At 37.9% G+C, this 23,830-nt stretch overlaps 1 protein-coding gene across 1 annotated transcript in view; it reads left to right on the forward strand.

Annotated features, from left to right (window-relative positions):
- Positions 1–23,830, forward strand: part of ZSWIM6 (zinc finger SWIM-type containing 6) — a 197,427-nt gene that overhangs the window by 105,246 nt on the left and 68,351 nt on the right. The window contains exon 2 of the mRNA XM_059916442.1: positions 17,033–17,389. Within this exon, the coding sequence (XP_059772425.1) occupies positions 17,033–17,389 (357 nt within the window). The remainder of the gene's footprint in view (positions 1–17,032; positions 17,390–23,830) is intronic.

Genomic DNA, 23,830 nt, shown 5'->3' on the forward strand with positions numbered 1-23,830 from the left:
TGTGAGGGAAAAGTGAGATTCATATGGTGACAGGTAGAAAAGTTAACCCTTTCTTATTAATATTGGTAGAAGTGGGCTTTCCTGGTGGCGCAGTGGTTGAGAATCTGCCTGCCAATGCAGGGGACATGGGTTCGAGCCCTGATCTGGGAAGATCCCACATGCCACGGAGCAACTGGGCCCGTGAGCCACAATTACTGAGCCTGTGCGTCTGGAGCCTGTGCTCCGCAACAAGAGAGGCCGCGATAATGAGAGGCCCGCGCACCGCGATGAAGAGTGGCCCCCACTTGCCGCAACTAGAGAAAGCCCTCGCACAGAAACGAAGACCCAACACAACCATAAATAAATAAATAAATAAATAAATACATAAATAAATAAATAAAACCCAAAAAAAGTTTAAAAAAAAATATTGGTAGAAGTGATTAATCAGACATGTTACCACATCACATATTTCTAGTAATGAGAAGTAATTTTAGAATTTACCTTTTCAAGTTCATGGCACTTTTGTGGAAAACTTGAAAAGTAGTTTATTCATTTTTCTCCAATTATTACTTTCTCTCTGGGATATAATTGAGAACAATGAATCAAGGACAAAAGAAGAGCCCTTGAAACTGCCACGCTAAATCCACCAGTATCCCCAGACTCAAGTGTAAGCACTGAACTCATAGAAGAAAACCTGAGGCCTGTGCTCAGACCTCGTTTAGTATTATTTTTACACAGCTCTAAAAATGGTGGTTATCTAGTTTCCAAAGTCCTAGAAAGATGTAAGCCAACATTTTAGAAGAACTAGAGGGGATGCAGCTATTATTCAATATGTCAACATGAGAAGGGGGCATTTGACTTCTGCAAGGAAGGAGAGAGAAAGAGCAGACCAGTACTCGGCTATCAGGGCAGTGCAGAAGCTCTTTAGCTGAAAGGCCAATAACCTGGCTGAGTAATGCTGTTGAGGGCATTGCTGGGAGGACATAATGCAGTAAATGTTCATCATGATAACCTTGAGTCATCAAGCAAGTGTTAAATTAGATTTTTTTGATACTGTTTAGAAAGTTAAAATGTTGATACATTTTTTGAAAGATTTTCATCAACCTGTTGAAGTGAACATGCTCCTTCCAGGAATAAATCTTCCCTCAGTTTTTCAGGCTAAACCTTTTGTTCTTAAGAATTACTAAGAGGTGGGACTTCCCTGGTGGTCCAGTGGTAAAGAATCCGCCTTACAATGCAGGGGACGTGGGTTCGATCCTTGGTCAGGGAACTAAGATCCCATGTGCCACAACTACTGAGCTTGCGTGCCTCAACTAGAGAGCCTGCGTGCTGCAAACTGCAGAGCCCACGCGCTCTGGAACCCACATGCCACAACTACAGAGCCCTCGCTCCCTGGAGCCTGCATGCCACAACTAGAGAAGAGAAAACCCGCGCGCCGCAACAAAGAGCCCACACACCTCAATGAAGGTCCTGCGTGCCACAACTAGAGAAGGGAAAACCCGCGCGCCGCAACAAAGAGCCCACACACCTCAATGAAGGTCCTGCGTGCCACAACTAAGACCCAACGCAGCCAAAAATAAAATAAATAAATGAATAATAAATAAATCTTTAAAAACAAAAAGAATTACTAAGAGCCAAATTTCTTGAGCATACAGCGCTACTGTTTTAGTAAAGTCATGATCATGAAATCAGCTCTTCATTTAATCTGATTAATACCAGCTTAGTGTTCCCTTAGGGTATCAACCTTTCACTTCTGATTTTCCCCCTTAAAAATTATGTCATTAGTATGGCTGTCATTGTTATACCAGGAAAATTCAGTTTCGTAGAAAGATTTGATACATCAGAGGCCTTTTGAAAAAGAATGTGTAACTATAATTTTCATATATTTATTTAGAGAGAAACAAAATATGTTTGAGGAAGGATCATCAAAGAGAATGAAGTGGAATTCCTTAGCTTTTTTAGAAATTATTTTAAGGCTAATATTTCTTTGGCTTGCCTAGATTTTTTTATCTTCTTGTTTAATAAAATGCTGAATTTTGATATATTTTTTAAAAAAACTTAATAAACTTAGACTTGTGTTTCTAGTAGACCTGTCAAGCTGTCCCCCAAATAAAAAAACTTTATTCTTGGCTCAGAATAACTGCAGATGTCCCCAGTTAGTTTATAAATGGTCTGGGTAGAGTTCGGAGTTGCTGGAGAATATAGCTGCCACAGAAGAGATTCTCTTAGCCTTTTCTAATGAATTCCCTCTTGCTGTGCATGTGTATAGAAAGGTAATTTTGATAGTGGAGTGAAGGATAAGGGAGAGAGGCAAGGTACAATTGCGTTTAGTAAAGGGGGAAAGTGTGGTAAGAATTTGAAGGAACAAATGTTAGGAGAGGGAGAGAAATGAAAGAGAAGGACGAGTTAGACCAGTAGAAGATACTGTGGTAGCTGTCACTCATCTCATCTTTGCTCCTCTCCCTCTACCATGTTTTTACAGTCCTAACATTTATAGGTTTTCTGAAGCAGGGAAAAATAACTTTCTATTGGAGATGAGGCCTTTTCCAATTTCTGACTACTCTTCTAAGTAAAAGAAAAGAGGCAACTTTATTACAGTCTCAAGTAGTGGGGTTCATACTCAGCCAGAGAAATTAGTATAATATGAAACATTTGTTAAGCTAATGTGCTTGATTTATAATGTATGGCCATATGCTTTTTTCCTCAAAATTCCAAAGCCTGAAAACTAGCCACATAGTTCATTTCTCAAGTTTTATTTTTTTGCTTTAAACTGTGGAATTTTCCTTGACTATAATATTTATGTTTTAGGCAATTAAAGTAGCTTTTTAAAACATAATAATTCTGATTGATTAAGGAAGTTGACCACATATCTTTTGATTGGTCTTTTATGTTGTTGAATTATTGTATTTTTATCTGCATTTAATATGTATGTTAAGTTTTATGATGAAACAGAGCAGTAATCAGTCATTGGGTCCTATACATGATGCCAGTTATTTATCATCATTTATCCTCCTTTAATTTCCATTTTAAACCTGTTATAGAATTACTGTTGTTTCATCATTTGATGCTTAGTATTATGTGGGCTATAAATCCCCTATTCTCAAGAATGGATAATATAGTCTCTTGAACTTAGATAAGTATGCTTGCCTCCAAATAGGTGAGTACTTGGATAGGTATTCCAGTTGCCTGTAAACATCTTAGAAATAAACTGAATATACTTTTTAAAAACATTAAATTCTTTTTTAAAAAGCCCTTGAAAGTTCATTATAAACCAAAGAAAGAAATACTTTGAGCCAAAGTCTGGGTTTTCATCATGTATTTTGAATGTGAGTATATATATTTTGGTTGCCTTTGACTTGTTTAGAATCGAAGGTGTTGGAGTATAGGGAGATCTATAAGATTCTAAATAAGTGAACAGATAACAGATGCTGAACTATGAAATATTCTGCATAATTTTGTGCATATTTTGGGGGGAGCGTTTATTGCTCTTCTTTAGCTTGTCAAGAGATCTGTGCCCACCCCCTGTTCCCTCTCTTCAAAACAAAAAAAAAAAGAAAGTAAGGGACCGCTGATGTAGTCCTTTAGCCTCCTTTTGCAGATATGAAAATAAAGCCACAGACTCAAGGTCAAACAGCTAGTTAGTAGCAGAGCTGGGATTAAAACCCAAGTCTCTCTCCCAGGTCAGTTCTCATTCCATTATACTGACAAGCCTCAGGCACATTATTTTGATTCTGCAACACAGGCTAAGCCATTGTATACGTAATTGCTACTTAATTAGCACTCTTTCATATCTGAAGCTGTTCGGGTTTATATTTCTTGTTTAAAATGAACAGTAGTCCCAAATTTGGCCTGGAAGTTATCTATTTTAAATTATTCAAAATATTTTTTAAAATCCTGAAGTTTGGTAACATCAGATCATCATTATTTGTAAACAGCTTTAATGATTACTTGATATTGAAAGGAAAATTGTGGTTAGAGCCCTGAGCCAATACCTGCATTTTTCTGATTATTTTCTGTAATGTTACCATCACCACATCCAACAGAAATGCTCTTCTAGAAAGAAAAACGGAGCTGGAGGAATCAGGCTCCCTGACTTCAGACTATACTACAAAGCTACAGTAATTAAGACAGTATGGTACTGGCACAGAAACAGAAATATAGATCAATGGAACAGGATAGAAAGCCCAGAGGTAAACCCACGCACATATGGTCACCTTATCTTTGACAAAGGAGGCAAGAATATACAGTGGAGAAATGACAGCCTCTTCAATAAGTGGTGCTGGGAAAACCGGACAGCTACATGTAAAAGAATGAAATTAGAACACTCTCTAACACCATACACAAAAATAAACTCAAAATGGGTTAAAGACCTAAATGTAAGGCCAGACACTATCAAACTCTTAGAGGAAAACATAGGCAGAACACTCTATGACGTAAATCACAGCAAGATCCTTTTTGACCCACCTCCTAGAAAAATGAAAATAAAAACAAAAATAAACAAATGGGACCTAATGAAACTTAAAAGCTTTTGCACAGCAAAGGAAACCATAAACAAGACGAGAAGACAACCCTCAGAATGAGAGAAAATATTTGCAAATGAAGCAACTGACAAAGGATTAATCTCCAAAATTTACAAGCAGCTCATGCAGCTCAATATCAAAAAAACAAACAACCCAATCCAAAAATGGGCAGAAGACCTAAATAGACATTTCTCCAAAGAAGATATATGGATTGCCAACAAACACATGAAAGAATGCTAACATCATTAATCATTAGAGGAAAGCAAATCAAAACTACAATGAGATATCATCTCACACCAGTCAGAATGGCCATCATCAAAAAATCTAGAAACAATAAATGCTGGAGAGGGTGTGGAGAAAAGGGAACCCTCTTGCACTGTTGGTGGGAATGTAAATTGATACAGCCACTATGGAGAACAGTATGGAGGTTCCTTAAAAAACTAAAAATAGAACTACCATACGACCCAGCAGTCCCACTACTGGGCATATACCCTGAGAAAACCATAATTCAAAAAGAGTCATGTACCACAATGTTCATTGCAGCTCTATTTACAATAGCCAGGACATGGAAGCAACCTAAGTGTCCATCAACAGATGAAAGGATAAAGAAGATGTGGCACATGTATACAATGGAATATTACTCAGTCATAAAAAGAAACGAAATTGAGTTACTTGTAGTGAGGTGGATGGATCTAGAGTCTGTCATACAGAGGGAAGTAAGTCAGAAAGAGAAAAACAAATACCGTATGCTAACACATATATATGGAATCTAAAAAAAAAAAAAAGGTCATGAAGAACCTAGGGGCAAGATGGGAATAAAGACTCAGACCTACTAGAGAATGGACTTGAGGATATGGGGAGGGGGAAGGGTAAGCTGGGACAAAGTGAGAGGGTGGCATGGACATATATACACTACCAAACGTAAAATAGATAGCTAGTGGGAAGCAGCCGCATAGCACAGGGAGATCAGCTCGGTGCTTTGTGACCACCTAGAGGGGTGGGAGGGAGGGAGACGCAAGAGGGAAGAGATATGGGGACATATGTATATGTATAACTGATTCACTTTGTTATAAAGCATAAACTAACACACCGCTGTAAAGCAATTATACTCCAATAAAGATGTTAAAAAAAAATGCTCTTCTAGGCTAAAATGGAATATGTCTGTGCATTTATGTGCTTTGCTTTCAGAAGAAATAAATAAAACCAAATTGCTTTTTGAAGTAGTGTATATTTATTATTAGTGGTACTTTTGTGAGATTTTAAAGAAGTCACACGTAAACAGGGTTATTATCTACAATAAAAGTTTAATTCTTACTGCTCCTGCACATATGCTTCCTAGGTAAGGCACATAGATAATTTGTTTTCAGACTTTTCTATCTTGTAGCTTCAAATTCATGCTAGAGCAATTTGGTAGAGTATTCAGATTTTATTTAACCTCTCTACTAAATAAAATTTTTACTTTTTCATTCATTCGTTCATTTTCTCAGTAAATATTGAGCATGTGTCACATGCCAGGCACTGTTCTAGGTACTTATAAGTGCTACCAGGGTCTTATCAGTCCTCCTCTCATAGGACACCCCGATAAATACCTGTTAACATACATAGAACACAATTCGGGAAATGAAGGTTTGTATTGTTTATCTTTTTTATTTCTGTAATCCACCTCTGATTTGACTTCTTAGCTATCAGTTGCCCAGTAATCCAGTGACTTCTCAGAACTGAAACCCTTGTGTTCATGGATGCTTCCCACAGAGACTTGTATATCACCTGTTAACCAAGTTAAGGGATTAGGGAAGTGGTTGTTCATAATATTTAATATTTCATAATACTTAATGGATAGTAGGGAAAGAATGCAGATAGTTAGGTGGTGAAGGCAGGGCAGACAATATGATTCAATCCTTTCATTTCATTTTTAATGGGCTTTCTTTTATGTTTTTATATTATTTTGTGTTTTATACGTTCTGTGTAATAAACTTCACCTATATTTGTGCAATCTGAGACTTTAGAGATTAGATTTAGGTTTTAGATATGAAAAATAACAAAAAGGTATGCCTTAAGAATCTCAGTTATAGACAGATGGCTGAAAATTATGTAGATAAAAATTAAATGTTTACTCGCTTTCGTATTGAATTTCAAAACTTTAAAAAATTCTCCCCACATGCCAGTTACATATATGTGATTGCACCTACAGCAGTGTCTGTCCTTTTTCTCTCCCCTTCCCTGAGCCATAGCTTCCAAGTCCTTTGAGGTGACCATTGATTCAATTCTGTAGCAGCCAGGGCAGGTCAAAGGTCTTGTGTGAGTGATTGTGGTAACTACCATCCTTCATCTTGTCATGGGTAGCTCTCCATTACTCCTGCCTACCTACATGCTTTTTTTAAAAAAAATCTATTTCCTTTATTTAATACATGAGGAAAGAAGAGGGAAGAAGAAATAGATATTAATAAGTAACTTGCCCAAGAGGCTAACATTAGATAATGGCTGAAATTAGAACCAGGAGCCCAGTCTTTCTCTGCCCTGTCATACTGAGTGCTGTAATACATATTCTATGGAGTATGGCTGAGCCAAAAGAGGGCTGAGCATCCATGGGTTAAGGAGAGCCTGGGAGTGTACTGTTGCCAAAGTAGGCTGGGCCAGTAAGTAGGCAGAACTGCATTGAGGGCATTGATGTCCCTTAGTGTTTAAACTTGGTGTGTGATTATTGCCAGGCTCCCAGAATGTGTGCTGGACATCATTTATGTAGCAAATTCTTTACTTGGGAAGACTTTAATAAGCACTTTTTCAATTTTAGCCAAAACACTTTTTTTTCTTCGAAGTAATTTATGTTTGTTGTAGAAATCTTAGAAAAAACACTATCCCTACATCAACCAAAACAAGTTAAATAAACATTCATCTGTAATCACACTGCTGAGACATGGGTGGGAATGTCTTAGTATGTTTCATCCACATTTTGAACCAGTCTCTTTGCTTCTCTTTTATCACTGTGTATTTAAGAAAAAAATGTACCTCTTAGCCAAAGTATCAGTTCATCTACCTTGCTGTTCTTTTTTTTTTTTCTTATTAAAGACTTGTTTGTTTGTTTATATTTTTTGGTAATAGTTTTTTTTTTTATTGAAGTATAGTTGATTTACAATGTTGTGTTTCAGGTATACAGCAAAGTGATTCAGTTTATACATATATAGTTTCACTTAGGGAAACTAGAAGTTATTTGAGACAAAATTAAGTCTTCTCAGTCCCCTGCTTTTCTCTTCCGTTTGGAGTCAACTCACATTTTAAGAATGCGCTATGTAAAATGGGAACAAATTTTTAAAAATCATAGCAGTTCCATTAATTTGGAAATATGAATATATTAGTATAGAATTACCGCAACAACAGCAAACCCTTGTCCATTATTGTAATAGAAATGCTGGCATGCTCCTGGGAGCTTGACATTTCAAGCAGCATGTGCACTCACGCTAACGGACTAGGGTTTTAGTGCATGTGTTGGAAATGCTGTGCTTCCAAGAGCATGTGACATTTCTATTACAATAATGATGATAGCAGGCATTCCGTAGAAGGAATCCTTGTGGTGGTTTATATACCTTGTCAGTTCTTACAGTAGTGCTACAAGATGGGTATTATTAATCCTTTTTTAGATGAGAAAATTGAGGCTGTTACTTGCTTAAGGTTATTTAACAAAACAGATCTTATTTTAGAAGGTTCTAATTCTTTCTAAAATTCTGCCTCACTTTGTGTTATCCTGCATATTCTGTTGCCTCTGACTTTCTCATATAGGGTACATTTTGCCTTAGGCAAAAAATGTGTTACTAAAATAGTTGCCAGTAATTTTTTTCCATTAATTGGATTGTTTTGAATACACAAAGAGCCTTCAATTATGAGGAATCCCATGGGACATTGTAAAACAATCTTTTTGTAAAAGTAAATACTCTGATCATTTTAAAATTTTTATATTTTAATTTAGATTTTTAATGAAGGTTTCACTTCAAATAGGATGGTATAGCTATAATTATTAACAATTATGATAGTAATACATTTTTGTTAATAAAGATTTTTTTCATTTATTTTTCTTTCTTAACGCTCAGACCAGTTTAATGTCTCATACCTGACTTCTTGGAATTGGGAGCATTTAGGTTCCATGATAAGCAAGAAAGTGTATACATTTTTTATATGACAAATTACATATTCCTTACTATTATGTTTACTGTATTTACTTAAATGTATTTTTACTAGAAAAGCCTAGTTTAGGCTGAATTCTAATCATCTTAGGTCGGCGACCCTGGACCACCAGCCACAGCGTCACCTGGGATGACGGGGTGGGGCCCAGGAATCCTGATGCACATTCCAGTTTGAGACGCACCGAACTATATGTTCTACCTACCAAGAGAGTAAGAGGGTTTGTGCGTTCTTTCACCTAACAAATGCTTCTTGAGTGTTTCCTCCAGGATAGTCCTCTGTGACAAGGGTGCCACAGAACTCTGCTGTCTCAGATGATGTCATAGCCCTCTGCTTCGAGCTTAACTCGGTATAAGCGAGACGTGAACGCTTAGAAAGAGGCTTTAATTTAAAGTTGAGGGGTCAAGCCGGAGTTCCAGGGTGTGGGTGGAGGAGTTTGGCTACCGAGGCCTGCATTCTCCCTTCTGGGGTCTGAGCACACTTTTCTCCTTACCTCTTGGCTCTGGTAAACAGACTTAGTTTCCAGAGTTTGTCCTTCACCTCAGCTCCTAAAGCAAATAGCCAAGCATTTCTAAAGGTTGTTTTGCTGTAAGCAACAACAGGAAATAAACAAGTAAAAGGATCTTCTGTCCCCTTCCCCCTTAGGGGAAGTAAGACACAGGTGTGTAGAGGTGCTCGGAGTTGAACACCAAAGGGCTCTAATAAACTTAATCTGCACTTTAGAGGTTGGGCATCCAGGTGAGAGGCCAAGTGAGGGAGGGGATGAGGAGGGAGCACTGAATTGTAGGGGCGGCATTGGGGGCTATACCGATGGGGCAAGGAAGCCTGGCTGATCTGGTCTTCAGGAAAGGTGGAAGTCTGGAGCTGCTTTGCTTGTATTAGAGAAGGTTGGCATTAGAGAAAGTGGAATTTAAAAATTGGGGCAGATAATTTAAATTCCTAAGCACTTTGTGGCTTTATAGTTGTGCACATAACTCAAATTCTACCTAATTTGTTTATCACCCCTCCTCCCCCGGCTGCCCACCCAGAATCTGGGGCTGGGCAATGGTTGTTTCCCTCAAGTATGCACGTTAAAATACAGAAATACATTTTGGAAAATTACTTGACAGTAATGGGGGGGAGGGGCTTATGTACTTCAAGATTGGGGATGACACAGAGTTATGTGATTTTCTTTTTCTTTTTTTTTTTTTTTAAATCCAACACAGTCTCCTTAAACGCACCTTCTTCTAGGTGCTCATTACAGATGGCTGAATTAGTGGATAAGTGTCTTTCTTTTTTCAGGAATAATATTAAATAACTATGTAATGCCATTCATATCTAACACAGTTATTCTGATCATACGGGTCCTTGTATGAAGTGTTGTGAGGATCTACATTAACGAGGAAACAAAACCAATACTGAACGGAGTGCCTCTGGGAACTCTTGATTGGGCCCATCCAGTGCCTGCTCCGTAAATTTTTATGTTGTTTATATGGTGTGCTGTGGTTTACAGTCTGGTCTTTGCATTAATTTGCCATTGTCTTTCTCTCAAATATTAATGAAGTGTAGGAGCAATTCTAGTCCAAATAGGCATTTTAAAGGTGGACTTCAAAACAAAGCTTTTCCTTTAAAAAATAATTTTTCTGAAAGACGGAAACCACTTCATTAGTGATTGCCGCCAAAATCTCCTTTGTCTTTCCATAAGCTGTTTAAGCTTAGTGTTAGAAATTAGGGCTAGAGGATTTAATTAGCCAGCTCACAGGATGCAGTCTCTTTAATTTAGGATATCCCTTTGAGAAAATTACGTAGTTGAAGAAAGAATATCATATTTTAGACAAGTTGGTTTTGAGTTGAATTTATTGCCTCTGTCTTGGTCCCTTAATGTGTCTGTACTGCTGATCTGGAAATTATGCTTGATTTGAATTAAAACTTTTTGTTTTTAAAATTGATAATTGCAGCATGGCATGTTGGATTGTGTGCAGTTCTCAGAGTTAGGAAAGGTAAAAGTTGGGTTTTGTGGGGCAATGATTAACTCATATATTTTACCAGGGACACATAATCAGGTATTAGTTACTATACATTTAGCCAATGCACTGGGTTTAGCAAACCAATGAATACTTTGTTATGAGAGTGGTTAACACTTCTGCATTTTTAGACTTAGCTTTAAAAACTTAAAAGAAACCTCTTACAACCCTTGCCATCCTTTCAGCCATAACATTGCATTGCTTTGGTTTCTGCCTTTAATTTCCCCCGGGGGTTCTTTTTATTTAGGAAAAGGGTGAAAGATGTATTTGTGTAAGTACTACACCAGTGCTTCTGTTAAATTCTTTTTCAACAAAAAATATGTTACTTGAGCACCTCATGCACGGGGTGCATATTTTTCTGAAAAGAATGTGCCCTGAAAGCAGTAATTTTTAGTGTGTATTTATTTCATGTCTACCAGTTTATTTTAGCTTAGACAATTTCTAATGTTTTCAGTTTGTTAGCATTTTTCAGTTAACTGAGTACATATACATATATGCACAAAGTGGCCAAGCTTTAGAAATTCTTTGTGTATTTTAAAACAGTTGTGTCTCCAGTCTGATATCATGGGTCTCCTTGTCACCTTTAAAATGCAACTAAAATCTAACCTTACATATGGAAAATCAGCTTTCAAGGAAAGCTTGTTTTTAGAATATCAGTGAAGAATTTAATATTTACTTTCTAGAAACCTTAATTCTCATTAATGTGAAATTAATGTAGACGATTCAATTGTGTAGTTCATATGTGAGAAATTTGCCCCTTCAGTGTTTCCCTGCTAAGTCTTATAAACTACTGACCTACCGTAAGGTCCAAGTGCAAAAATGAAAAAGTTTTGAAAGCCTCTCGGGGAGCTATGGGTATCCCTGGACCATGCTTTGAGAATCATTGCATTATAATATTTTTGAAGTATCTATGGTTACTTAAAAAAATCTCTCCCCGGGCTTCCCTGGTGGCGCAGTGGTTGAGAATCTGCCTGCCAGTGCACGGGACATGGGTTCGAGCCCTGGTCTGGGAAGATCCCACATGCCGCGGAGCAACTAGGCCCGTGAGCCATAATTACTGAGCCTGCGTGTCTGGAGCCTGTGCTCCGCAACAAGAGAGGCCGCGATAGAGGCCCACGCACCGCGATGAAGAGTGGCCCCCACTTGCCGCAACTAGAGAAAGCCCTCGCACAGAAACGAAGACCCAAAACAGCCGTAAATAAATTAAAAAAAAAAAAAAATCTCTCCCCTAACATTTTCTAGTTCTCTCTGTATGAAAGTAACACTCTTTCGCATTTATTTTCCAAGCTACTTCAAGAATGAGATTACTCCTTCCCCCCAAGATTCCAGTAGCCATAGAGGAAAAAAAAGTGTTATGGATAAAGGGAATGTTTCCAGCACCCCTCCCCCCTATTTCTCCAGCTGGGAAGGGAAGGAAAGGGAAATAAAATTTAATGAGCACTTTTACTACGTGCCAGGTGCTTTACATATGTTATTTCAGTTTAATCCCCAAAACAATCCTAGGAGGTATTTCTAGCCACATTTTGCACAAAATACAGCAAGTATCAGAAAGGTTAAACAATATGCCCAGATCACACAGCATTTAAATGGACAGAACCTGATCCGAATCAAAGTCTGTCACCAAGGCCTATACAACACTGAGCCTTGGTTTCTGCTTTGTTTTTCTTTAGTTCCTGCAGATTGAGAATGTGAATACTAACATTATATTGGGTGCTGTGGTGGTATGACGACAAAACGATTGGACTGCCCTGTGAGGTTTGCTCTTATGGAATTAACTATCTTTGACAGATTATATTTTGTAAAGTCAAATATGTTTATTAAAAAAAGATTCATGTAGTTTCTTCAGTTTTAGTTCTTTGAAAATAAAACAGTTAATTATCCATGGTTTACCACAGAGCGCAGGATTACCCCTTTCTGTGTCCTCAGTTCTGTCATATAGAACAGCTGACTGTCCTAGAAGGAGATTTTTGCATTTACAATCCCAAAGCCGCTGGTCATCCGGGATTGTCAGAACTCCAGAAAGGCAAAATCCATTCTCAAGAACATTACTTTTTGTTTCAAGTCACGCAGTACCTAAAGGATAAGACCATTGAGGGGTGCGGAGGAAGGAGTGGGGGAAGAATGTCTATAGTGACATCTCTAGTTATCTTTGAGGGAGGAATAGTCTCCTTGCTTCTCCTGTGGGTGCTATGGTATGATTAAGGACCCGGAGAGAGTGAGTTGGTGGAATTTCAAAGTTTCCTCAAATTGGAGAGGCCAAAATACACAACCACACAACCCTGAAGAGAGGCGTGATGGAACCTCCTACATGTTGACTCAGTATTGCATTGTCTTAAAAACGAGTGTACCTGCTGTCCCCTCTGTGTGTATGTAATTTTCTTGTATCTAAAGTAAAGCCTCTTACCTCTAGCAACATCAGCCATCCCAACCTAAAAGTAAGGAGGGAAAAACCGCAAATAGACCTCTGAGCATTAAATAGTTGCCACAAATCTAGTCAAATTAGAGGTGCAGCTGACCTGAGGGCAAAGAATTTTCTATGAAAAAGGATAGCAGTATAGGAGGGGAGTCATTGTGATAGCTGATAGTAGAGAAAAAACAAGAGCCTGCTTAAAAAATACTGCCACCTGCAGTTGTCTCTTACACGGAATGCTGTCCCATTCACTTGGTAATACCCTGAATGGTCAGCTGATTAGGGTGGCAAGGTAGAACTTACATTTAGAAATATTTCCAACAAAAATAGTTGGCATTTTGAAAGGAGTTTGGGTACTTGAAAGATAATCTAGAATTACTTGGAAAATGAACATTCATGAAATGCCTTAATCTTGATGATATTACATTAATGAAGTGTACTTTTATAAGACATGAATGTGTTTATTTGTGCCCTCACACATCTCTTGAGTTAATTTGTTTTGGAAGTCACAATATTTTATAGTTTGCTTTTTAAAAAATTTTATGAGAGTGGTAAATATTCAACATAATATAATTGGATAGTAGGTGGGGTTTTCCCCCAGCATAATTGTACGATATCAGGATTCACTATACTTTACTTCTGACTTGTACAAGTCACATGAATGAAGAAAACTGTTTTGCAAAACTATTTGAGGGCTTTGTTGGTTTTGCTAAGGGTCTCTCTTTTTTTAAAAAATTTTTATTAGAGCATAACTGCTTTACAATGCTGTGTTAGTTTCTGCTGTACAGCAAAGTGAATCAGCTATACGTATACATATATCCCCTCTTTTTTGGATTTCCTTCCCATTTAGGTCACTGCAGAGCACTGAGTAGAGTTCCCCTGTGCTATACAGTAGGTTCTCGTTAGCTATCTATTTTATACGTAGTATCAATAGTGTATATATGTCAATCCCCATCTCCCAATTAATCCCACCGCCCCCTTCCCCCTTGGTATCCATACCTTTGTTCTCCATGTCTGTGTCTGTGTTTCTGCTTTGCAAATAAGACCATCTGTACCATTTTTCTAGATTCCACATATATGCATTAATATACAACATTTGTTTTTCTCTTTCTGACTTACTTCACTCTGTATGACACTCTCTAGGCCCATCCAGGTCTCTACAAATGACCCAATTTCGTTCCTTTTTATGGCTGAGTAATATTCCATTGTATATATGTACCACATCTTCTTTGTCCATTACTCTGTTGATGGACATTCAGGTTTCTTCCATGTCCTGGCTATTGTAGTGCTGCAGTGAACATTGGGGTACATGTGTCTTTTTGAATTATGGTTTTCTCAGAGTGTATGCCCAGGAGTGGGATTGCTGGGTCATATGGTAGTTCTATTTTTAGTTTTTTAAGGAACCTCCACATTGTTCTCCATAGTGGTTGTATCAATTTACATTCCCACCAACAGTGCAAGAGGGTTCCCTTTTCTCCGCACCCTCTTCAGCATTTATTGTTCATAGAGTTTTTGATGCTGGCCATTTTGAGGTGATTTGTGAGGTGATAACCTCATTGTAGTTTTGATTTGCATTTCTTTAATAATTAGTTATGTTGAGCATCTTTTTATGTGCCTCTTGGCCATCTGTATGTCTTCTTTAGAGAAATGTCTATTTAAGAAGGGCCTCTTCTTTGATAATTAAATCAATCTCTTTTGAAGCACCTCTTACACTATAGCCTTGCAGACTATTTAAATACTAACTAGTCTAACTCTTTCGGATTCTCAGTTGTCTTGGCTTTGCCTGTGATGGGAGTTCTTCAGTATCACTTTTGTGGAGAGACAAAGATGTTGACTTGGTGGATAAGGAGAAATAAAATATTGTTAAGCTGGGAGAGATTGATTTTATAAATGGTTAGTTTATGATAACTATCTTCCTATAGTGACAACTAGCTTCTTTTGTACACATACATATGTGACAGGTAGAAAACAGAGAACCTTTGCACTAAGTATACAGAATATACTTGGAAACTTTCTGGACTTATTTATGATCCATTGATCTTTTTCTTGTCTTAATCTGTGCCTGTCCCATAGACTTTTAATTATTGTAAGCTTTTAGTGCACTGGTATATAAGAAGACAAGACTGCTCTTATTATTCTTCATTTCTGAAATTTTCCTGGGTGTTTACTTTTTATGTGATTTTTTTTTTTCTCATTGGAAAATACATTAAAATTTTTTAAAAATATGATTACATTTGCTATGTATCCTTTCTTTAATTGTGGTTTTCCAAAAAAACTTCTTGACCAAAAGAGATAGAGGAGGAGACTGGAATATCCATTTGAAAATAGGGATAATCTCTGTGGAAGAAAACCAGTGGTTACCGTATTACGGTTATCAAAATTCCTCATTGTGAAGCAATAATAGTGACTTGATTTTTGGAAATGCACTTCTTAAATTGATAATCTGGTAAAAAAATATGACAACACTTTTCTCTTTCCATTGTGTTGCTGAATATGAATTATCAAGATTAAGTTACATTACTCTGAAAGATTTCTTGTAAGTTGAATAATGTTTCTCCCAACGCCCTGGCCTAAAGGAACCCCTCTCTTGAAAGAGATAGTAAGTAGGGTTCAGATGCCCCACATGTGAACTCTAGGAATCATCTGTCTGTCCTTCTCATGTCACATCTCTGCAGCTCCGTGTGCAGCATCTTTCCAGAGTTCCCACGTGGTGAAAAGATCCTTCTCTTTGTGAATGAAGGGGAACCTGGAGAAATAGTGGCCTGCTAGATAAATTTTATTCAAGTAGCATAGATAGTGGAAGGCTGAGTCAGAGGCTTCATTACATTTCTAACATTCAGGTTTCTGTCAGGTACTTAATCCTGAGGTAAGTCTGTGGCCTGGAGGTTTCCCCTTAATGTTTATCACTGGCCTCTGCATGTGGCTTTCAGAGAGGGTAGATGGAACTGAATGGTGTGCCAAAAAAAATTCAGGATAAGCTTCTCCATATATAGGGAAAAGGAGTGAGGGGGATGTATGCCCTGGCCAAACTGGACAAGACTGACTGACTGGTGGCAGCGGCAGCGAGAGGCAGTTTTCATTGGCGGTGAGCTGTGGCTAGAGCTATCCAAGGAGCCGTTGCTGCCTGTGCGGGTTGAGTGTCTCATTTCTGGATCCTTCAAAGCAGCGGCCAAGTGCCATTGGTCAGGGAGGTTGTGGAGGGTTCCTGTGTGGTTCTAAGTTGAGGCTACAAGGCCTCTAAGGCCCCTTGCCACTTGGTGATTTTGTGCACCCATGTGTGCATGTGAGCATGTTTAACAGCCTACCTCTGTACCAGCTTTTCTCTGTATGATAGGAGAGAAAATAGTCATTGTGTGCTACTTCAGCTATGGTATGCGTGCGATTTGGTGGGCTTTGCAGTTCCCCCAGCACGTACTGCTCAGAGACGTTGCAGTATTGGGGCTGCCTGGAATAAAGGTGGAAGGAAGGGAGGAGTTTGTTGAGAAGAAAGCTGAGCTGGCCTACTCTATTTTAAAAAGTTGTTTAAAAAAGGGTGGAATGGTAGGGGAGAAATCTACAGATCTAGGGGCTCTTGGTCAGGTATATACCACACACAGATTTAGAACAGAGTAATGATGGCTTACTCTAGGTAAGCTGTGATCTAGGTATAAGTATGATGTGGTGTATTAATATACATATATGTAGGTGTGATGGTGGTATACTGCAGTAAGTGTTTTCATATGGCTGTGTAATGAACTACTTCAGCATGTCTGTTAAATAGCATTTATTTTTTACTTGTAAGGTGCAGGGAGAGGGAGGTTGGAGTGGCCTGAATGTTTTTACTTGAAAATAAAAGCTGTCATATTTTTTTCTTGCAGCTGTCAAGCACTACGCATTTCAAAAAATTAAAATATTTTGTAGCATCTGAATGCAGAAACTGAACTCTCTCTTCCCCTTCTTTCACATAGGTTTCCACTTGAGTGGCACAGTGACAGAACCTGCAATACAATCGGAGCCAGAAACTGTTTGCAACGTGGCCATCAGCTTTGATCGTTGCAAGATTACCTCAGTGACCTGCAGCTGTGGAAACAAGGACATATTTTATTGTGCCCATGTTGTGGCACTGTCTTTATACCGCATCCGCAAGCCAGATCAGGTCAAATTGCATCTTCCCATTTCAGAGACTCTCTTTCAAATGAATAGAGACCAACTACAAAAGTTTGTACAGTATTTGATCACAGTGCACCACACAGAAGTTTTGCCAACTGCTCAAAAATTGGCAGATGAAATTCTTTCCCAGAATTCAGAAATCAACCAAGTTCATGGTGAGTATAGATACTCATCCTATAGATTGCGTCTCTGGATTATTTTTCATTTATAAATTTAATTCTTTTGCCTGAAAATGAATTAAATATGAATTAGATCATCAACATTGCTCTTAGGTAGCTGAAGGTTTAAATTTAGTTTTGCATCCTAAAACATTTCTTTTGAAGTGTTTTGTACCTTCTACTAGATACCAAGTCTTTTCTGCACAGAAAAATCTCTCATTTGTTAAAGCTTGGCTCTTATATGTTTATGTTTTGTAAAATTTCATCAAATATTAGATATCAGTTATAGTAAACACAAATTCACCTTTGTCAGATGTTGTCAGTAAACTGACTTGCGCATATTCAGAATATTTTTCATTTTCTTAAAAAATTTATTTTCCAAGGCAGTAAGTTTCTGATATGACACCTCATATTAAGAAAGTAACTTATTCTTAGAAAAAGATGAGAATTTATATAGAGAGTGTTTAGGATATGACTATTATTGTGTGTAAGAAATCTCAAAAAGGGTTTCTTTTAAGTCTTTTATACACTGAACTTGTTACCTCACTTATTTGTAAACACATGTATCAACTGTCAACATATAGTTGAAATATGGGACCAGTCAGTCACTCACCGCTATCCTTTTAGGTTTTCTTCAAAGTCCTTACTTGATGTAGCAAATATAAATGTTTAAGGAAAGCAGTTTGAGATCATTTCTTAAAAACTTTTAAAATTGTGAGATATAGCACAGAAAAGTACATAAAATATGTATGTGTAGATTAACAAAGTGAACCAACATCCAGGCCAAGAAATAGATGGCTCTCGGCACTTTGGAGGGTTCCACATGTCCCCTTCCAGTCAGTCACAGGCTCCTTTCTGTTTCCCATGGTAACCCTTGCCTGATTTTTTATGGTAATCACTTCTTTGGTGCTTTGTGTTTTAACGTTAACATCACTAAACACTGGTTTAGTCTTATCTGATTTTAAGCGTTATGTATCTGACTTCTTTCATTCAAAATCATGTTTATATGATTTACTCATATTGTTTCATGTACCTTTAGTTCATTCATTTTCATTGCTCTAAAGCAGCACTAGAAATACCAATAGAAGTACAGTGTGAACCACATGTATAAGTTAAAATATCTTATTAGCTTCACTTAAAAAGAAGCAAGTAAAATTAATGTTAATAATGTTTTATTTATCTCAATATATCTAAAAATCAATTCAACATATTCATATCATCCCAACATTCATGAATATCAATTCAACAAAAATATTGATATATTTCACTTCTTTTCCATATTAAGTCCTTGAAAATCTGGTGTCTGTTTTACACTCACAGCATATCTCACATCAAACTCTAGCCACATTGCAAGTGTTCAGTAGCCACATGGTTAGTGGCTACCTTATTGGACAGCACATACTCTATAGAGTATTCTATGTATGAGGACACCACAGTTTGTCTCTTCCACTGTTGATGAACCTTGTTTTGAATAGAGCTGCTGTGAACATTGTTTTACAAGTCTCCTGGTATCTTATGATACTTTTAATATGTCTTTTATGTCAGGGGAGAATCCACATAGCCGTATTTCTTCTAGTGCTCTCCATGTCAGTCTCAGCTTTATTAAAGTAGCTTTTATAAGGTGTGTAAAGCATTTTACTTGGTAGAGTCTGCCAGTGTTGAGTAACAGGATTGTAAACAACTCTGCCACAGAAGTACCCTGGACCCACCAAAAGCACATGTATTCAAGGACTTTTTAAGTAGGCTTCTGCTCTGTCATATCATCTGTCTCAATCGTGTTACCTTGTGAAAATTCAGGCCAGCTAACAGTCATCGCAGAGATTCTCAGGAGTGTATTTGTGGCTTCCTATTAAATCGCTCATTGAAGGCAGAAGAATAGCATATACCATTTCTTCAAACTTCTATGCACTCTCTCTTTTTCCTTTTTTTAAAATTCATATATTCCATTCGGTCATTTTGTCCTCTGAGTTTTAGTTTAACCAGAGGTCCACATCAACAGTAAGGTGTTTGTTCTTCATTTGTCTTCCTTGTTTTGAAGGGTAGCAGCCCCCAAAGTTTCTTATCTAAAAAGCTTTTAAAATGCATTTCTGTGGCAAAATAGTGGGACTAATGAAACAATCTAAACTAAAGTTGGATGTGAGGATGTGAGAAAGTGTTCACATGACATTATATTTCTCTCAGACTTTCTAAAATTAGAAGAAAAAGATATCTAAGGAAATATCAAGGGCAGAATGCAGGTTAGCTTTAGACTCATTGTGATTTTCAAATAACTTTTGTATGAGAACAGCTTCACGAAAGCAGTGAACTTGAGAAGTTTATCCTGCCAGCTTTCTCTCCACTTAATTTATCAAAAGATTTGCTCCTAGCCTGGAAATGGGCCAATTACACAAGCTGCCTTCCTGCCTTCCATTCTAGTGTGACAAGTGGCAAAAAAAGAAGAGAGGTAGAAAGCAGGCCATGACCTTAAGTGTTGAAATGGGAAATCTGCTCCCTGGAGGGTCTTATTTTAACTGTTAGATTGATGACTTAGTAGGGGGTGGGATTTAAAATGTTTTGCAGTTATTTGACTACATGGTCCCACCTGCCTCCAAACATCTGTACATTAAGCATTTTCTAACTCATTTTTAAAGCAGTATTTCCTTGTATGGTTTCGAGGGTGTATTTTTTCTTTGAGAAAAATATCTTGAACATGAATATTGGGAAGAGTTCATTTTTCTCTAAGGAAAAGCATCACTTTTACCTTGCTAGATAAATAGGGTTAGGATAGGATTTAGATTAGATTATCTTAATAGGTATCTTAAACAGAATGAGGTTTAGCTTATCTAAATCCTTTATAAGAGAAAGTCATAATATAATTTTTCAGTAAATACAAACTATGTTGATAACAGTAGGTTTTTCCTTTTCCTTGTGAACTTGTCCTAATGCTTCTTAAAATTCTATTAGTTGCTTTACTTACTATTTTGAAATATTTTATTTTTAAAAGAATTTTATGCTGAGGAATTAAAAGCTTTTTCGAGTCTATTTCAGGCATATTGTTTCTCAGAATTTCCTTGTAAGCTACATATTGCAAATTTATAATTGTAATAGTTTCTAGACTAAGAAACCAAGGAGAATGGGTTAGTGACTTATCCAGGGTCACAGATTGAGTGAAAGTAGTCGGAATATAGACGTAGTCATCATAATGGTTCAGTCCTTGTCAGTTTTTTACATTTCATTTTGTTTTCATAAAATTTCCTGCATAATTGTGATTAGATTAAATCAATCACTGTATGCTAAAAAGTGGGTGTAAGATAGTTAATGTTAATGGCCCTCCAAGGAGATTGCCAGTTGTAGTTTTGCATTGATAAGCAAAATTGTTTGTCTTCGTTTTATATTAAAATGAAACTTTCTAGCTTCCATATTGTTAAGAAAAAGCTATTGTCTTTGCTAAGTATTTATTTAGAAATTTACTGATTTCTAAGTATTAACCCACTCTCTTGATTAATTCAACTCAGCCTTTTTTGGTCTTTTATGCTTCTTATTAAAGGAGTGCATTATAAATTAGTAAATTGTGGTGTAGGGACAGAACATTGAATTTGAAAGCTGGAGGCCTAGAGTACAGCATTGTCTCTTCTGTGTATTACTTATGTGACCCTGGGTGAGACTCATTTTTTTTCTCATATTTAAAATGCTCATAATCTTCACTAGCAGCGTTGGAAAAATTTTAGTCATATAATATATACATGTGTAAAATATTAAAGAAAAGAGAGAGTTTATATTATGTTGGGGTACCCATAAGTAGTCATAGTTAAAAAGAAGAGGGAAGAAACCAATTGGGGTATGGATGATAATAGAGTTGTAGGTCAGCTTGCTGTGCTCTGACTCTGGCACATATTTCCTCCTCTTCTACTTTTTTTCCTTTTGCTCTTTCTTTTAGTGACCTCCCTATGGGAGGGCCTGTACTGGGCAAACTACAACAAAAAGGGACAGATTGAGTGGAAACTGTGGCATTGGTCTCTGCTTGGAACAGAGGGAAAGGATGTCATTTCCATGGCCCTTTTACTCCCAAAGCTTGAGTCAATCCCAAAAGTAGGCTAGATTCATCCCTCACTTCAGTGCCATGTGTCCAGAGATACCATCTCAGTTAGCCAGATGTAGAAGGGATGTAAAGTTGACCCTGGAGCAACTTGGGGGTTAGGGGCATCAACCGTCTGCACAGTTGAAAATCCACATGTAACTTATAGTCAGTCAGTCCTGGGTACCTGCGGTCCTCTGTACCTGTGGTTCCTCATGCCCACAGTTCTTCTGTATCTGCAGTTCCACATCTGCGGATTCAACTGGGGATTATGCAGTACTGTAGTATTTACTCTTGAAAAAAAAAAGTCCCTCTAAGTGGACCCATGCAATTCAAACCCAGTTGTTTAAGGGTCAGTTGTATTCATGTCAGGTGAGGGTGGACACGTGACATCTAAGATGTTTTCCACTCCCGATTCTGTGACTCTTTGGTGACTGTATTTTTTACAGAGACACAGGAGGCACCTAGGATCCATACTCCAAAGATGTACCTCTTGTAGTTCTACCCAAGTGTGCATTTGAGTGTTGTTCTTTCATCAGACATTTCAATTTGTTTGAGGATGGTTCTTATATAACTAGCACTATAAATTCCATTCATGCCTGCCTGTCCTGCTTAATTTAGCCTTCGAATGCTTCTGTGTCCCAGCCATCATATATATCAGTCTATTCAGTCTCTTCCAGATATTACCAAACAAGCAAATCTATTCGGCCATCCCATGTCTGTTGTATAGCTTATGTTTACTTGATTGTAAGCTCCATCAGGGCTGAAACTATGACCTGTGTATTTTGCCAGCCTCCCTAAGGACAGTATTTAAGAAGTAATGGGCACACTGGGACTTCCCTGGGGGCGCAGTGGTTAAGAATCCGCCTGCCAGTACAGAGGACACGGGTTTGAGACCTGGTCTGGGAAGATCCCACATGGCGTGGAGCAACTAAGCCCGTGCGCCACAACTACTGAGCCTGCGCTCTAGAGCCTGTGAGCCACAACTACTGAGCCTGTGTGCCACAACTACTGAAGCCCACGTGCCTAGAGCCCATGTCCACAACAAGAGAAGCCACCACAATGAGAAGCCTGCGCACCGCAACAAAGAGTAGCCCCCGCTCGCCGCAACTAGAAGAAGGCCCTTGCGCAGCAACGAAGACCCAACGCAGCCCAAAAAAAAAAGTCCAGGACCAGATGGCTTCACAGGTGAAGTCTATCAAACATTTAGAGAAGAGCTAACACCTGTCCTTCTCAAACTCTTCCAAAAAATTGCAGAGGAAGGAACACTCCCAAACTCATTCTACGAGGCCACCATCACCCTGATACCAAAACCAAAGATGTAACAAAAGGGAAAAACTACAGGCCAATATCACTGATGAGCATAGATGCAAAAATCCTCAACAAAATACTAGCAAACCGAATCCAACAACACATTAAAAGGATCATACACCATGATCAAGTGGGATTTATCCCAGGGATGCAAGGATTCTTCAATATACGCAAATCAATCAATGTGATACACCATATTAACAAATTGAAGAATAAAAACCATATGATCATCTCAATAGATGCAGAAAAAGCTTTTGACAAAATTCAACACCCATTTATGATAAAAACTCTCCAGAAAGTGGGCATAGAGGGAACCTACCTCAACATAATAAAGGCCATATATGACAAACTCACAGCAAACATCATTCTCAATGATGGAAAAACTCAAAGCATTTCCTCTAAGATCAGGAACAAGACAAGGGTGTCCACTCTTGCCAGTATTATCCAACGTAGTTTTGGAAGTCCTAGCCATAGCAATCAGAGAAGAAAATGAAATAAAAGGAATTCAAATTGGAAATGAAGAAGTAAAACTCAACTGTTTGCAGATGACATGATACTATACATAGAAAAGTCCTAAAGATGCCACCAGAAAACTACTAGAGCTAATCAATTAATTTAGTAAAGTTGCATGATACAAAATTAATACACAGAAATCTCTTGCATTCCTATGTACTAACAACGAAAGATCAGAGAAAGAAATTAAGGAAACAATCCCATTTACCATCGCAACAAAAAGAATAAAATACCAAGGAATAAACCTTAACTAAGGGGGCAAAAGACCTGTACGCAGAAAACTGTAAGATACTGATGAAACAAATCAAAGACAACACAAACAGATGGAGAGATATACCATGTTCTTGGATTGGAAGAATCAATATATATATATTTTTAAATTATTTAATTTATTCATTTTTGGCTGCGCCGGATCTTTTTTGCTGCACGTGGGCTTTCTCTGGTTGTGGTGCGCGGGCCTCCCACCACCGTGGCTCCTCCTGCTGCGGAGCACGGGCTCTAGGCACGCGGGCCCCAGCAGTCGTGGCATGCAGCCTCAGTAGTTGTGGTGCGCGGGCACA

This window comes from Balaenoptera ricei, chromosome 3 (genome assembly GCF_028023285.1).
Source record: "Balaenoptera ricei isolate mBalRic1 chromosome 3, mBalRic1.hap2, whole genome shotgun sequence".
Classification (NCBI taxonomy): Eukaryota; Metazoa; Chordata; class Mammalia; order Artiodactyla; family Balaenopteridae; genus Balaenoptera; species Balaenoptera ricei.